We start from the raw sequence: 17,372 nt of genomic DNA on the forward strand, positions 1-17,372 counted from the left end.
GAAAAAGGGGATGAGGCAAAGAGAGAGAGAGGGAGATGGCGGAGATTGCGGAAGTGGTCGGGTTTGTAACGTGGCGCGATGCGCGGAGAGGAAAAGAAAAAGATTGGACGGTCGTCGGCCTTGGGTGCCGGGATGGCAAAATTGTCGGGAAGACAGGATTTGGGAGCTCAAGCATTGAAAAAGTTTTGAAAATGATTTTTAGCGAGTGATTTAATTTGGTGAATTTTATGGACGTTACACTACGGTAGGGGCCAGGCACGACGTGTGGGCATGCGGTGGCATGCGAGGCCAAGGGCGGCGAGCGGCGCGGGCGCAGGGCGCGGTGGGGCTAGAGCGGGGCGTGACGAGTGATGCGGGGCGCAGGGTGCGGGACCGGGTGCGAGCGCGGGGCTGCTGGCGTGCGGTGCGGGTGCGGGGCTGGGGCGGACGCGTCGTTCTGACGCGGGCGCGGTGGGGGCCGAGGTGGGCGCGGAGTTCTAGCATCGCCTGGTAGCGAGCACACGAGCGCAACAGGAGTGCGAGGGGGGCCGGGCAGGCGCGCGGGGAGGCAGGCGTGCGCGGCTAGGGAAAAGGATGAGGGGAAAAAAAGGAGGAAGGGGAAGGAGAAGGAAGAGAGAAAAAGAATGGGAAGAAAAGGAAAAGGAGAAAAAGGAGATGAGGTAAAAAGGAAAAAGGATTGGAGTAAAAAGGGAAAGATTAAATTGTGTGAAGAGTTAAAGAGAGAGGGAGGGGGATGGCAGGTATTGCGGAAGCGGTCGGGCCGGCAACATGGCGCGAAGTGTGGAGAAGAAAAGAAAACGATTGGACGGTGGTCGGCTTTGGTGCTGAGACGGTGGAATCGCGGGGAAAACGAGATTTGGGAGCTTAACCGGAGAAAAAATTTTGAAAATCATTTTTAGCGAGTGATTTAATTTGGTGAATTTTAGGGATGTTAAACCCAAGGACATAGCACCAACTCTCTTCAAGATCTGCCGGCCGAAAAACAGAATAGTAGTAGCGGGCTACATTGAAACACTTGGATACGAGACATAGGGAGGGTAGAAGGGCTCACACTAACACACCTCCACGAGTACTTCACACTCTGGGAAATGCTCGGTGACATTCAGCTACAACCGAACCAGGAAGATCAAATCAGATGGAAACTCACAGCAACCGGAGAGTACACGGCGGCATCGGCCTACAAATTGCAACACCTTGGATGTGCCAAAGCGCCAAAACTAATTGATTTGGAAATCATGGGCGCCGTCTAAATGCAAATTCTTTGCATGGCTGGTAACTCAAAACCGAGTGTGGACATCGGACAGGCTGCAACGTCGAGGATGGGCACACAACCTTTCCTGCCCTTTATGCTAGAATGCTCTTGAGGCGGCTCTCCACCTTCTAGCAGAATGTCGATATACAAGAAGATTATGGAGCCTCGTAGCATCCTGGACGGCACAACCTACTCTACACCCTCAATTTTGGAGGCCCAGTGAAGACATGCTTCAGTGGTGGGATAAGATCACTTCGAGCGCCCATGTCTCCCGTAAAGCGATTCGGACCTTAACAATACTAGTAATTTGGGAGGTCTAGAACGAGCGAAACGCAAGAGTTTTTAGATAGCCAGAAACGTCAGCGTCGGGATTGATGGCCAAAATCAAAAGCGAGGCAGCAGCTTGGGGCCCAGCGTCTCTTGTATAGCGAGAATAACTCTTTTATTTCTTTCTGGCTAGCCGGTTGTACTCTTCTTCTCTATCAATGAAATAGGCACAATTTGGTGACCTTTCGTTCGGAAAAAACGCTTCACATTAGAAAGGCCAGCAAGTGCTTGTTCAAACCATTTTACATAGGCATTTATCAGAAAATAAACCATTTTACAAAGGCAAATATGGCTAGGCTTTTATCCGGGAGGGCACAGCATGAGTATCAAATCGATGGATGTAATGTACCTGCACGACCATGACCCGTGTGCACATGACAATTGACAGGGTCTCACCTCAAATCTCAACAAACACGGCCACCAACTGCTCCCGTCTCGCAATCGAGAATTCAAGACCCATGTAGCTTCGTCAGAATCTAAACAAAAAGCCCGAAAACAAACAGATGACGAGGAGGAACAGGCGAGGTCGACGACAGATATCATTTCTCCTCTCCCAGTCTTGCGAGCGAGCCCCGCCATGGATATCTGCACCAGTTGTTTTCAAGCCAGATACTAGTTGCGTGCTTGCGTTCGCGTGGACTGCGTCGACTTCGGGACAGGGGACGCTGCCCTTTTCCACGCGCCACTCTGCTCTGAACCCATCCTCCTCCCCTCCCTACGACCCTACTCCACCACGCAGAGGAGAAAGCAACAGAGGAGGACTCGAGGAGAGAGAGGGAGAGACAGGATTTCCTCTCGGTCGTCTCCTCGATCCGTTCTCTGCTCCCAGTTCTTTGAAGCAAGGCACTGGGGTTAACTCCGGCGACCGGAATTCTCGGCATCAAGGTATGGTGGTGCAACGCTTTGCTGCCAAGTTTTAGATGCCTCTGTTCATGCCCAACTGAATTTCGCTGTTTTACGGCTAAGTTGCTCTGCAAAATTGCATCTTGCCCCCATGGCGCCGCGAAGTTCTCTAGCGCCGAAATTGCGTCTTACCGCGTGACGTCGCCGCGCAGGGGCCGTTTCAACCTTTGCCGCGTTGTGCCAGGCTGCCGCCGCCTGCCAGCGGGATGTTTCGGTGGAAGATGGCTTCTTGACGCGTTTCTTCTGGTGCCGCTCCCATGGCAGGAGCAGGAGGAAGCTAGGACCCGGCACCGAGAGGCGCGCGGTTCGTGCTCCCTAGCGTTGCCTCGCACGGCATGTTCGTTGCCTCGCCGGGGAGGCACCGGGAGGCGCGCCGCCGGGATGGACGGTAGGGATAAGGTGCTCATCGGGGTCGCCGCCGGCGTCGCTGCCGCGGCGCTCGCGGCGGCGTGCGTGCTCCTGGCCATCTGGCTGTACCGCCGGCGGGCCAGCGTCGCGGCCCGGACGCGGTCCCTGGAGTCGCCCTCGGCGACGCTGCGGGCCGACGGCTCCCGCTGCGCCAGCCTCGACTCCAGCGTCTCCGTCTCGGTGGTCTCCGAGAGCGTCGCCGACTGGGGCCACCCGCCGACGGCCAAGCGCGCCGCGTTCTGGGCCTGGAGAGGCGGCGCCGGCCACAACGGCAGGGAGCCGCCGCAGCTGACCGTTTCCGGGATCCCAAAATATCATTACAAGTATGGCAATTCTTACTCTTTAATCTTCGTGTTCAGTTGTTCATGTTCTTTTTGGCAGTTTTACGCCTGTTTCGAACATGGGCATGTTCCAGAATCAAATCTTCAGTTAAGGCTGTCACTGAATAGAGTAGCCACTTGCAATGTTCCCCGTGAAATCCCTGCGAAAAATTACTGCAAGTCAGATGGGTCTGTTAGGTTGTCACTGAATAGAGTAGCCACTTGCATATGATCAAAATAATCATTTCTGAATTGTTCCATCACGTTGCTGGTGGTTGCTGCTCAGGGATCTGCAGAAGGCTACCAGCAACTTTACCACAATTCTGGGGCAAGGATCGTTTGGTCCTGTGTACAAGGCTGTAATGGCCACCGGTGAAGTGGTAGCTGTAAAGGTTCTTGCGAGTGATTCAAGGCAAGGGGAAAGAGAGTTCCAGACTGAGGTATGTTAATATTTTCCGGGGTTTCATTTTTTGTTTTTTGTTCTAAGAAAATTATCAACTTTGGTTGGTGTGATGGATGTGGTAAGACTTATGCACTTTGTTTTGAGGAACAACTATCCTGGAAATTGGCTTGTTTGTTGTCATGCTGTGTCCTCAATGATGCTCCAATCGACAAAACACCGCCATTGCACTCTGGTGACATATTATGGAGTCAAAAAGCTGATGAGAAATGAGCACATTCACCTAAAAAGAATAAGTACCATGTGTCTAGAGACAAGTGCAAATGCATTGAAAAAGAAGGGCCTCCTAGCGTTTGGATACCCCCGCTAAACTTCGTGTCACATTGGATGTTTGATACTAATTACGTATATTAAATATAGTCTAATTACAAAACTTTGCACAGATGGAGTTTAATTCGCGAGACGAATCTATTAAGCCTAATTAGTCCATGATTTGACAATGTGACTACAGTAACCATTTGCTAATGATGGATTAATTAGCCTTAATAGATTCATCTCGTGAATTAGACTCCATCTGTGCAATTAATTTTGTAATTAGCTCATGTATAGTCCTCCTAATTAGCATCCGAACATCCGATGTGATCCTGCTAAAGTTTAGCACCTCGTATCCAAACATCCCCTGTTCAGTCCCATCCCTATGATTAGCTAATTTCAGGGTTACTTTTTTCTCAGATACATCCACTTGTTGTCACAAAGTAATTATGTTCTTGAATGATGGAACACGCTTTGCCTCAAAAAATTGAAGCATCCTTTGCCTCAAAAGGAAAGGAAAGAAAAAAAAAGAAACATGCTGTGGGTAAAGCCTAAAGCAAGTACCTTTAATCTATGTGAAGTAGTGCTGTGGACATTTGACTCTAATGACCTGATCAAAGTGCAATCGTGACTACATTTTAATTATTTGCAGGTAGCATTGCTTAGCAGGTTGCATCATAGGAACCTTGTTAATTTGGTCGGATATTGCGTCGAAAAAGGTCAGCGCATTCTGATTTACGAGTACATGAGCAATGGGAGTTTGGCAAGACTTTTGTATGGTAAGGGAGACAATTTCTCTAATTTTGTAAAAGGAAGCATGAAATGAGGAAACATTACAAAAATGATTTGCATATTAGTTTTACACAGAGCATATAGTATTTCAGTGCACTACGTAGCGAACAAACAATTGTTTTGTCATTTGAAAGACTTGTTCCTAATTACTTTGACATAATGCCATTCAGGTGACAATAAACGGAGTTTGAGCTGGCAAGAAAGGCTGCAAATTGCTCACGATATTTCTCATGGGATTGAGTATCTGCATGAAGGGGTACACTAACTGTTCATGACTATTGAAGTGTGTGTTCAGTAAGTTATCTGATCTATGTTTCATGTGTGCAGGCTGTTCCACCTGTTATTCACAGAGACTTAAAGTCTGATAATATACTTTTGGACCATTCAATGAGGGCCAAGGTTTGACAATTTATGATGTAGTTTTTAAGTATTATCTTGTCACTTTGAAGTATTGATCATTCAACTGCTCCATATGCACTTTTAAGTATCATCCTGTCAGTTGTTTTAACTGAACCAATACTACTCCTGATTAGTATAAAGTTGAATGATTCAACTCAACCTGGATATATGCAACTAAAAGCAAGATTAAAATCACAAGACAAAATACTTAGCCTGAAACTATGCTCATATATTCTAATTTACCTTTTCCGGGTGGGTGCAGGTTGCAGACTTTGGTCTATCAAAGGAGGAAGTTTATGATGGAAGGAAATCGGGTCTCAAGGGCACCTATGGATATATGGATCCTGACTACATGTCCACAAATAAGTTGACAAAGAAGAGTGACGTGTATAGTTTTGGCATTATACTTTTTGAACTGATAACAGCCATAAATCCACAACAAGGTCTAATGGATTACATTAATCTGGTAAGTCATTTTAACGTTACTGAAAGTCCATCAGAATTAGAAAGCCTGTTTTCCACTTATTCAATAGGTATTATCACTCAAAGTTAGGAGGTTGGTCACATGTTTTATATTAGACTAGTTCTGCCCGGTCACAACTCACAACTCCACTTTTAAGTCATGCACATCAGACCAGTGCACTAACTAAGACATAAGTTTTGCATGAGCTATGTATAATACTATAGTTCATTTTAGTCCTTCATTACCCTGTGAAGCATCATGTTGGGTAGCAAACATTGTTCTGAACCTCAGTCACAAACATTGTTGTTTAGTACAACTTCTTACTACTTGTGTTTGTGTTTGTTTCTTTAGCACCTCCTAAAATTCCAGTCACATCGAATGTTTAGATACTAATTAGGAGTATTAAACATAGGCTAATTACAAAACCAATTGCACAGATGGAAACTAATTTGCGAGACAAATCTATTAAGCCTAATTAATCCATGATTTGACAATATGATGCTACAGTAAACATGTGCTAATGATGGATTAATTAGGCTTAATAGATTCGTCTCGTGAATTAGCCTGCATCTGTGTAATTAGTTTTATAATTAGCTCATGTTTAGTCCTCCTAATTAGCCTCTGAATATTCGATGTGATATAAATTTTAGTCAGGACTAAAGATCCAAACAGCCCCTTACTACATTGCTGTAAGATGAAGATGCCTTGTGAAAGCAGTCTGTGAGCACAAGTGTCATCGGTCGTGCTGTGGAGTATTTATATGATGCATGGATCCTTTCAGGCAGCACTTGGAGGGGAGGGAAGGGTTGATTGGGATGAGATACTGGACAAGGACCTCCTAGTAGGGAACATCCCTGAAGAGGTTAGGATGCTTGCTGATGTTGCCTACCGATGCGTTAACAAGAGTCCGAGGAAGCGCCCTTGGATATCAGAGGTCACGCAGGCCATCTCAAGGCTCAGGCAGCGCCAGCTGACAAAGCATGATGCTCTGACTTTGCCAAGGAGCGAGACCAGGACAGTCCTGAGGAGGATAGAGTACCAGCATGTCGAGCTGAGCGACATTACCAGCATGAAAGAACTGACGCCGATAAGGGCATGAGCTTGTTCTAGTATGTAGGTTCCTTGTAGAGTTAGATTTTAACTTGATCAAAAAGTAAATCAAAATGTAAAAAGGGTTGAACTTGGTTCGAGGAAGCTGTAGCTGTTTGATGAAAGCATCAAGTAGTTGAGGTCCTTGAAGATCTCTTGGATGCAGTGAGAGGTCCCGTTAATTGGAGTTCTGACTGACCTTAGATTTGAAATCGTTTTAAATAATCAGCAGTAGTAGTTGTAGCATTTGGCAAGACAATGGCATCCATATTACAGATTTACGGTAAATCAACAAGGAAAATTTTGTTTAACTTATAGAACCATCGTAAGTTCCATGAGCTTCAAGAAACACCGCTGAAAGAATCCAGGATGTTTTAAAACACTGAAAAAAAAATCAACTGCGAATTTTATTTCCATCAGTCGCCGTTATTCTTTGGACATTCTTCTTTCTTAATTTTCTGGTGTCATAGTTGTGCAATAGCAAAAGTACCTTGGAATACAAACACTGCAGCAACAAAAGCAACAGCTGGAAATGGATAGAAACACACACATTCCATGAGTCCATGACGAAAACACCTTGGGGTACAAACACTGCAGCCACAAAGTTTCAGCTGTGTTTTCCCAACAAGTTTCTGGACTTCTGTCGCATTTATTCTGGTCGTACAACATATGAGAGAATTGATTTCACACCTAAAGACTGCAAGATAGACTGAGGGCATTAAACTGTAGCATGCCTTTAATTTCACAGATGCAGTACAACTAAAAGTCACTAAAAATTTTTACCATGCCCATGCGAACGAGAAAATCAATACTCCGGTAGCAACAACAGCAGAGGAGCAAGCTAGAGCTAACTGCCACCCTTAAGGATAAGGTACCAGACTGATACTTAGGGGGTGTTTGGATCCTAAAGCTAAAGTTTAGTCCGTGTCACATCGGATATTCGGATGCTAATTAGGAGGACTAAACATGAGCTAATTATAAAACTAATTGCAGAACCCCTAGGCTAAATCGCGAGACGAATCTGTTAAGCCTAATTAATCCATCATTAGCAAATGTTTACTGTAGCACCATATTGTCAAATCATGGACTAATTAGGTTTAATAGATTCGTCTCGCAATTTAGCCTAGGGATTGTGAAATTGGTTTTGTAATTAGTCTATGTTTAATACTCCTAATTAGTGTCCAAACATTCGATGTGACAGGGGCTAAAATTTAGCCTGGGGATCCAAACACCCCCTTAGCATATCAACTACAAAACAACAAAATGATTGTAAATTGAGCTTTAAGATTCATCTGAGGTCTGTCACAATGTTTAATTACCACATCAGAAACTTTCTGCTTAATGTTTATTTGAATGGAACTTTTGAATGCATATCATGAGCGGAAGAGTTGGGCGGCCAAGAACTGGGGCAGACATTGCATCCCAACTTCCTTCAAGCAACTCATGTCTAGAAGGTAGAAGCCTAGCTAGAAAATGAAAAGAAAAAGAAAACTATGTACAGAGCAAGGCCATCATCACGACATGGACCTCTGGATCAGGCGCTCAATCCCTCAAGCCCTATCGCAATCCCGTGAAGGATGGCTTTATTCTAGAACGGCATAGCTTAACACCTGCAAGAAAGCCACAGCAAACAGCAGCAGCTGAACAGGTGCTCACCTCCCTAGTCCTGCGCTAACTCAAAACTGGCAAGAAGTGCCCAGTCTCTGCTTTGCCCTTTGCGCTGTCACGCTGCACTTGCGTGAGCGGAATGCCTCAGGCAGCAGCTCCCGGAACTTCTCGAGGAACAGCCCCCACATCTCGGGTCCCATGTCAGCCAGCTTGACGAAGCTCACACTTGCCGGGAGCATATCATTTGCACTCCCCCAGTTACAAAGTTGAGAGCCATTGTTGTTGCTGTTGCTCTTTGAAGTTTTCACAGAATCCACAACCTTAGGACCAGCAGACAGTTGACGCTGGGTTTTGTCTGTTAGACTGACACCCTTCAGTGAGGTTGACAGCTTCGAAATGTTAGCCAGCCACTTATTAACAGGCTTAGGGCAAGCTAACTTTCCTGCATCGCTTTCTACCTCCTCAATGTCATCTTCCTCCTCCTCCTCCTCTTCTTCTTCTTCTTCATCATCATCACCCTCATCCAATTTAGACAGTTGGTTTCTGGAGTTTCCCCGCTTAATGTCAAACTGATGGGCAGATGGTTCTTTTGGTATTTCATGATCTTCACTGTCGAGTTCAAATTGAGTTAAATCCTCGTCACCAGAGTCATGTTCTGAGGAATTGTCATCTTGTTCTGTTGCTAGCCTCCTTGCCTCCATACAGATAAACTCTAGCTCACTTGGCTGATCTTCCATTCCAGTAAATTCCCTGCTCATCATCTCCCCAATCTCTGCAAGGCACAGACCAAATGCTGTGGCTTCTTTCAGAAATATGGTTGAGAGTATTAGTACCCTCAGGCATGCTTCATGGATCATAGGCAATTCCATGCGAAGCATGTCAGCATCTTTCACTGGATCAAGATTTTCTATGTACTCGAGCTCATCCTCAGAGAATGGGACTGATGCCTGAGGCCAGTGGATCCATTCAAAATAAGGATCCTCCAAACACTCCGGAAGGCAGAGACCATGATCAATAGGAATAAGCTCAGTCAGATTCCCAAATTTTCCTGCTCCAGTCTGCTTCCTTACCAGCAGATTTCCAGCATGTCTGTCAGTGTTGAAGATCCTGATGTCAAGAATAGCAATCCTATGGACAGCAGAAACAGGAAAGCTTGAGGTGCCATAATCACTGGCATCAAAATCATGAGGAATAAACTGCTGAAATGATGCAATCTTGCTAACAGCTTGAGTACCACCCTCAACAACATTCTTGTTAGCACAGTTGACTCCTTCATTTATATGAAACGCAGGATGAGAAATCCTAACGAGAACCGTCGGAGGGACATTAGCAGAGTTATCATAGTCCAGAAGGTAGGCAGCAACTTCTCTAATACAAGTCTCACCAACTCTAACTGATCTTTTGAGGCCTGGCTGCCCAAGGGATTTCCCTACAAAACCTTTTGGGTTGTTGGGAGCAAATGGCTCCTCATCATTTGGCTTCACAATTGCAGCATTCTGACCTTTGCTGTTCCTGAAATAGTAGGCACCACCAAGCCCGCCACTGACAGGTACTGGATCCACACCTTTTCTTATAGCCTTAGCAACATCCTTCACAAGCAGCCTTGTTCGAGAGCAACGGCTTGGGCATACTAGCAGTTCAATTGAACGACCCTTATCTCTTTGCTGCTGGAGATCATTGCCCGTAGGAGACATGCATGGTGTGGAGGAGCTTCGATGCATGGAATTCTTGGTGAGAAGCAATGGGGAATCATTTCTGATGGTGCTGAGATCATTTTTTAGGACACGATCACCTAATACCAGAGAACTCTCCTCGGTGGGAAAATTAAGGGCCACCTGCATCCTTCTTTTGACAGTGTGCACATTGTCACCACGATCCAGTTGAACATCCAGGACACAACCAGTGTCCGTTTGGACAAAGAGACGTTTCCATCTTCCTACCCTGGCTTCGCTTCTACTCTTGGTGGGGTACTCACTGCTAAGAGCTCGGTCCAAGGCTGAAACTGCCATCTGGGTCTGCACTGGGCTCTCCAAGTTGCGAGACATAGCGGACACCTACAGAGGAATTGAGGCCAATGAACTGGGGGAGCTGCCACAATGCAGGCTTTCTTGCTTCTCTCTTGTTTTCTTCTGCGCTCGTCAACTTCAGCAGACGAGTGCGAGAGAGACGTCACCAGCAGTGATCATCAGGCAATGACGGCACCAGAAAGCAACAACAAACAAGGAAGGTGAAGACAGCAGGGGGCCGTAACTGATGAAACTGGACAAGGTTGCTTGTTGATTGCCAGATCCTGTGAGAACAGACAGAATAAGAGGAGGTTATCATCGTATTCCCAAGTCAGAAGAAACTAACAACTAACAAGTATCAAAACAAGACAAGTATGATCTCCTCACTCATAACTTAAAAACCACTATAGCATCATTCCTGCTCCAAATGAAGCATGAAATAGAAGATAAGGAAGTTTCCTCATGGTACACTCAGGCAGTCACGCAATCAAGAAACCCCAACATTTCACATGGCTAAAGTAAGCATCCATGTTTGTTAAGGAAAAGTTGGCGCACGCAAGGAGTGGACTACCACTTTCCATATAATTGTTGACCATTAGGTTGTTTTTTTAATGTACATGTTGAAACTATGATATGTTAGTTGAAGATAGGTGCATCTTTTGCAGTTTTATCATTTAATTTCAGATTCGAGCTGTCCCCCCATCACTCTTCCATGCAGCAGCCGTAGCAGCAGCTACAGGTGCTCTGGCCTGAGTGCCAGCTGCTGCTATTTGTGAGCCCGAACGGCTGTGCTGCACAGCACAGCTGCAGCCGCAGCCGCTCAACAAGCATCTGTGTTTGCTTACCCCAAACCTTTGTCAACCGATGAGATCCAGCCATGCCACTAAAATTCCACGCGGCAACTGAAATAAGGAACCTCAAAACCCACTTCTCAGTTCGCCCTAGTAGCTGAATGCATCTGCCACCTCATCTCATCTCGGAGGGGTTAGTCAAAACTTTAAGCACTTGTCAAAGGTGGCCCTTTTACTACAGGAACATCGTAGCCGAATCTACACTCTCCGGTAGATGCACAGGCACAAATTCTGCTCCGCAGTTTTATCGACACAGATCCGCAGCTGCTAGAAGCAGATGAAGAAGCAAATGCCTAACGCTATGACGTCAAGACTCAAGAGAAGTAGAATATTAACACCAACATGTCCGCTACCATCGATTCACCATGCTGAGGTGAGGAATAAGGCAGCCAAGCTGAGAGCTTAGCGCAGCGGCATAGCAAAAGAAACCATCGTTCTGGAAGCTACTAGAAATGGAGCTGTGCGCATCTATGTGCAAGAAACCACAGGTCTTTCCTGCTAAACATGCCACCCTTTGCTCTCCCGGCCAAACAGATGAGGCAAAAACGGATAAATAATAAACAGAGCCGGCAGAATTAGTGAAATGAACACCAGCTCGAACGGAGGACCCCAGGAAAATCGGGGAGGAGAAGCCCCCAGCCGTACCTGATCCAATGCGGAGCCTCGGGAATGGTGGCCTGCCGCCGGCGGAGTCGCAGATCTGGCACTGCGCCGGTGCCGCCTCCGCTGCCGCACACCGAGAAGGCACCACCACCCGTCCCTGCCCGGCGGCCGGCGCAGCACCACCAACTCTCGGTCGCTGGCAGCACACCCCCACCTCCCGGCGCCCCCCACTGGCCGGCTCTGCCTCCCAACTCCCACTCACGCTTCTTCAATCGTTCTTGGCGTCCGTGCTGTGTGTTCGTGCGCAGGGGTGGTGCCTCAAGTAGGGGGTGAGGGATGGATTAATAGAGGGGGTTAAGGAGGCGGGGTTAGCATAACCATGGTTAGAGAGAGAGAGACGCGAGTTGTGCGTGAGGGGATTGGTCCAGGCAACAGGCTTCTCTGCAATTTTCCTTTTTGCGCTTGACACCCTCTCTTTTCCTTGAATTAGGTTGCCAATAACTATAGAGTATATTTCTAGTATTTGAAGAAAAAAAAACTTGGACTTCTAAGAAGGAACGGGTGATTTGCATAAAGGACCTTATTTTATTTATTTATATATATATATAGAAATATAAGAGGGCAAGCCCCTAGAGGACCTTATTTTGCTCACTCCCTTGTAATGGAAATTGTCAATTATAATTGTTTTGTTTGGCAGTTTTGGAACACAATCGCTTGGTGCGTGTACAAGTTTGCGTTACATGTTGTTTGTTTTACGTACGCTACAATTAGCTGCCATGTAACGGGCCCTTAGGAAGCCGACACTGCCCACGCTTGGGCACGTTTTGATTCCACAGCTCCACGTACGCTACAATTAGCTGCCATGTAACGGGCCCTTAGGAAGCTGACACTGCCCACGCTTGGGCACGTTTTGATTTCACAGCTCCTATGTGACGGGTTCATATAGGAAACCGACACCGCTCACACCTTGGCACCTTTTGATTTCAAGGCATCATCTTACTTTCTCTTAATATTCTTCTTGCTATAATCCCTTCTTACATACGATACAGTTAGAAGAAAGGCATTACATTGAGGTGAGGGTACCATGAAGAGGAACCATTTTCTAGAAGATGGGAAACGGATAGGACGCAATTACCTGAATATTTTGCTATCTACGCATCACTAGAATTTTCCTCCTAGGTAGGGTATGGCGTTGTTGACAAGAGCTTAGCTTTTGGATGATTGGTGAATGCTTTTTGTTGCGAGCATGATAGGTTACCATGTTGTGGATTCCTTGAGAGTGGCACTCACAACTCATTGACCTTAGCTGCGGAGATGTACCACTACATGATGGTTGCGTTGACTATACTATGCTTGCCACTATTACCATTGAGCCTATCACCGCCAAAGAGAGATGGCCTTCGGCGCCAAGCAATTTCCATTTTCTTTACAAGAGGAACCAAATGCTAGCATGTTCCATTGTATTGTTTCTTGCTCTAGTGTCTTTATGTTTGCATTCACATTTGCCCAGTAGGCATTACCTTAGTTTCATAGTAACTATAGTCTATACGTAGAAACATTAGTTGGGCATATGATAGAAAGGATACCCTATGTACTATATCCATCGATAGCTTCTAGGACGGCATTGCTCCTAGGGCTCTTATCCATAGAAACCATCTCCCTTACTCCCTCTTGGCGATATGCATTCCCCAACTTTGGCCACATATCTCACTTACTCCCTCTAGGTGATATCCTCTACCCACACTTTGGCTAGCCTATTTGGTAGTTTTATTTTGTACATTAGCATTGCTTTGAGTGTATCTTCTATGTCACCACTACCACTCTAGTCATACTAACTAGGTAGGCTCGTTTTAGCATCTTGACTAAATGTTATACAATCAGCCATAATGTATAAAACAACCACCATACATATAGAAATCCTCTACATACACATTGTGCCCTACTCCAAAGACCAAGGAAAGCCTAGTTTGTCCACTTGATCAACCATCCCTCCTCCCTCCACAATTCATGGTCTACTCATTGTGGTTTGTTGCATCCCTGTTGAGAATACATCTTCCTCATTTGATCACTCCAATCCCTAGATCTCATTCAAAGTATCAATCAAGGTTGTAGTTATGCCACCATAGGTAACTTTTGGTCTATATGTTTCGTTCCCCCATGAAAATCCTGTTTTGTATCCCCCAAACTTTCATAGATGAACATTTTGTAATTATCTCTTACCTCTTGTTTGAGTGCATCACTTAATTTCTTTAAATTGTCTTCGGGTTTAAATTTCCATCCATGTGTTCTCTCTAGAGTTTCTAACATCAATAGTGCTCATTCGGGATTTAGGCCTTCTATTGATTGGTCCAATCTCCGGTTTGTCACATGTGGGCTGTTTGATGATACTTGGGCTTAACGGTTTTGTCGGATTAGGATTGGATGGAGTAGGTCATAGGCCCATTTCAAACCTAAAATAATCCCGATGCCTATTGCCCACCCTCTTTTTCTGGGCCGCCATCCACTACTTACCCGATGTGCTATTTAAAGCAAATGTTACTTAGATATACATGTTAGGCTTTAAGTTGGGCTCAATTTCAAAGGTTATAGGTTGGGATCAAACTAGATCTGATTGTAGGCTCATTTTGAAATATAGTCTACCAATAGTTTTGGATAGGTATACTAGTTAGCCCATGTACCTCCTTGGCCCCTAGCTATCATTCACTTGTGATTTGGACCGTCTAGCTAGCACTTGGTTAAATGGCACACAGAACCATAAAACCTAACATTAGTTTGCCTCAAGCTCTCCATTGACTTGTCGCTATATGAGGGTGAGTGTTGTTTCATTTAATTTGCGTATCCTATCGTGAAATTTGCGAATATTAGAACACATGTTCCTTGTATATCCTCATTGGATACACACTATGAGCTTACTATTGTTCCATTCTATTTGTGATGACATCGCAAAAAAGCATGAAATGATATTCTCATGAAAAATAATAGGGATAAATTTCCTTCTACCATGGCTACACAAATGGAATGTTGGCATAAATTGAAGGAGCCCTTTCAATTAAAAATCTACCATAAGGCCCTTTCAAGTTTGATCCACCAACTGTATTTCAAATGAACTTTTATGTTTAATGCAATGTTTACTACACCAAATTGAGTTTTTCCCTCAAATTTTGTGATGGCTTCATCAATTTCTCTAGTACCATTGCTTGGCAATGCTATAAGAAAAACAAAGTATGCCCTTTCTGTTTTGAGTAATAGCGGGATATAGACGAAATCATTCATAATGGGTTGAAGAAGGGCACGGTGCCTATTATAGTACATATAAGAAAAATGAAAAGTTTTTTATAGATTGTGTTGTAACAAGGTTCAAATCAGCATACTAGGTAGGATGTTTGTATGCAACTATCACGACGCTTCCTCATAAATTCATATGTAAGTCAACTAACATTTCTTATAGCAAAGAAAACCATAATTGTTGAGTATTTCATGAACTAAATGTCCAATGAACCTTTCACAAAGGGGCATATAACTAATTCATAGAGAAAACTTGTCTATCTAGGTTTACCTATATGAAGGGCTACTTCACTACGATCCCCAAGACTATTTTTGAATCATAGGGAAAAAGTTACATTGATGAAAGTTTGGTGGATCCAATAATAAATTGTATCCTACCACCTTCAAGGAAATAACAAACAAAATCTAACACGATAGCCACACCCCATCCCCCACCCCCCGACTGATTTAGTGGTCCACTGCTTGTGATATTCTTATCCTCTTTGCTCCTCCACGCCTTTGTATACGGCCATGACACCCTTATTCTCCATACCTAACATGGGCTACTCTCCCATTCTTCACTTCTAGACACTATCTATCACACTCACCCACCTAACAAACCATAGCATATGCCCTTTTCTTGCCCTACATGTGGCCTTTTGTTAGCACATGGGACCTCAGTGATGCTGAGGAGCTCATCCGCTCATTTTCCTTCGACCACCATATAGATCAATGTATGATCACCAATTGTGAGCTCATCGATATATTTTTGCCATTCCAACATCTAGAGGGAAGGGATGTGCCCGTAGGAAGGGAATAGGTTTGTGATTTTGTCAATCTTGCCTGATGATGTAGATAGCTTGAGTGAGATGCATCACCGGTGAGTGAACCTAGTCCAGTGTAACCATATTTTGTTCTCCCTCTCTTCTATTTCTTTTTCTGCTCTCATCTACTACATGGAAGAGCATCATCCTAGTGTAAAATAATACTAGTGGATCCTATTTTTTTCCTCGTTTTGCTTTAGTAAGAACAAAAAGAGTTACAAACAAATTAATATTTTGATGACATTATTCTCTGCAAAATTGAACATATTTGTTTTCCCTCTCTCCTCTAGTGGCTCGGTTTGGCAGGCACATTGGAGTAGCACTATTTACCCATGACATGACAGTCCAAGACATAGAACTAGGATCATCCTCCTACTCAACCCCTAATACAAATTGAAAAATGAAGGAACGGAGAAGGTGCAGATCTTCTAGGTGGTAACTACATTATTGGTCGAGCTACCATATATTGTTTCAGTCATGGTCCAATTCTAGTATTGGTGCATTTCCTCAACACAATTTGATGTGCTCCTACATTCTTGATCTTGAGTTAATATTTTAGAAATGTCCAAGGACCTTACTATAAAGATATAATTTCTAAAGTTCTCTTCATGAAAGGTAGGATCAATGTACTAATTTAGCATTTTTTGGGGGGTTGATCTAAAATTAGGCCACAAGCTCTTCCAAATAAAAGCTAGACTTGCTTTTTCTTTAGTTTTATGTGAAGTTGTTTTGGTATATTGGAGCTTTGCGTAGATAAAGGGAGAGAAAGGTACAGTGACATGTCCAAGTCAAGTTTAGTTTGTCTCTATTAAGTACAGTCATGATATGTATATCTACCTAAATATTATGTGTAAAGATACATACATTTTCACTAGATATGCACTAAATTCAGTTAGCTATGGCTCCTTTACTTCGCTTAACACGGAAGTACATCTTGTTCTCGTGACACTGGCATAGCAAGAAGCTTCATATCCCTATTTTGCATTGTCCTTTTTGTCTTGCATCAATGCATCGCATGGTTGTGCTCATCGTGACAGGCTACTGGAGAATGCGTGCAAGATTAGGGCCGTAGTGTTGGTCCCCAAGAAAACCAGGTTCCCTGCACATAGGAACTTTACACCGGTGCTCCACGTCAAGCATGTCTACCATGCCAGTTTCTTGTCAAGGGATAAGAGATGAGGCTCATGATGTGGTTATCCGAGGTGTTTTCTCTTTTGGTTCACAGTAGCAAGTGTGAGTGCAAATGTACATGGTGTGATGATGAACATACCTTGTGAGTTTATTGTTGAATGGGAAAAGTTAGCTTTTTCTGTTTGTTTGTTTAGTCTTGTGCTCCTTTTCTTTCCGTGAATCACTACATGTTAGCTTCAGTTTTGTTTGTAATGTCTTTTTATTAATTACCTTTTCTGTCTTTTGCTAGAGTGTACGCATGCTATAGATATCCCTTGTTCTATGTTGAAAGTTGTTTTAAAGTGGGGTTCACGTAAAATGATGTAACTTAAGGGATTCTCCATGTCTGACGCAAAAGATACTTTAAAGTGACTCACATGG

At 44.4% G+C, this 17,372-nt stretch overlaps 2 protein-coding genes across 5 annotated transcripts; one reads left to right on the top strand and one right to left on the bottom strand.

Moving 5' to 3' along the window:
- The first annotated feature begins 2,062 nt into the window (after positions 1-2,062).
- LOC117853103 (calcium/calmodulin-regulated receptor-like kinase 2) lies at positions 2,063-6,830 on the top strand. 4 transcript variants are annotated; one of them, XM_034735470.2, is made up of 8 exons: positions 2,063-2,464; positions 2,546-3,213; positions 3,497-3,650; positions 4,575-4,701; positions 4,885-4,970; positions 5,042-5,113; positions 5,376-5,579; positions 6,358-6,830. In XM_034735470.2, exons 2-8 carry the CDS (start codon positions 2,864-2,866, stop codon positions 6,673-6,675), a joined length of 1,311 nt encoding a protein of 436 aa, XP_034591361.1. In that variant the 5' UTR covers positions 2,063-2,464; positions 2,546-2,863; the 3' UTR covers positions 6,676-6,830. The 4 variants fall into 4 exon arrangements, with proteins under 4 accessions (XP_034591361.1, XP_034591359.1, XP_034591358.1 ...); XM_034735468.2 differs by having other exon boundaries at positions 2,635-3,213; XM_034735467.2 differs by having other exon boundaries at positions 2,667-3,213.
- A 1,099-nt stretch (positions 6,831-7,929) lies between these two features.
- LOC117852873 (phosphatidylinositol 4-kinase gamma 5) lies at positions 7,930-12,067 on the bottom strand. Its single transcript, XM_034735160.2, has 2 exons — positions 11,776-12,067; positions 7,930-10,563 (listed from the first exon to the last, which is right to left on the bottom strand). Exon 2 carries the CDS (start codon positions 10,316-10,318, stop codon positions 8,342-8,344), a length of 1,977 nt encoding a protein of 658 aa, XP_034591051.1. The 5' UTR covers positions 10,319-10,563; positions 11,776-12,067; the 3' UTR covers positions 7,930-8,341.
- Between the last annotated feature and the right edge of the window lie 5,305 nt (positions 12,068-17,372).

This window comes from Setaria viridis, chromosome 4, assembly GCF_005286985.2.
Source record: "Setaria viridis chromosome 4, Setaria_viridis_v4.0, whole genome shotgun sequence".
Classification (NCBI taxonomy): Eukaryota; Viridiplantae; Streptophyta; class Magnoliopsida; order Poales; family Poaceae; genus Setaria; species Setaria viridis.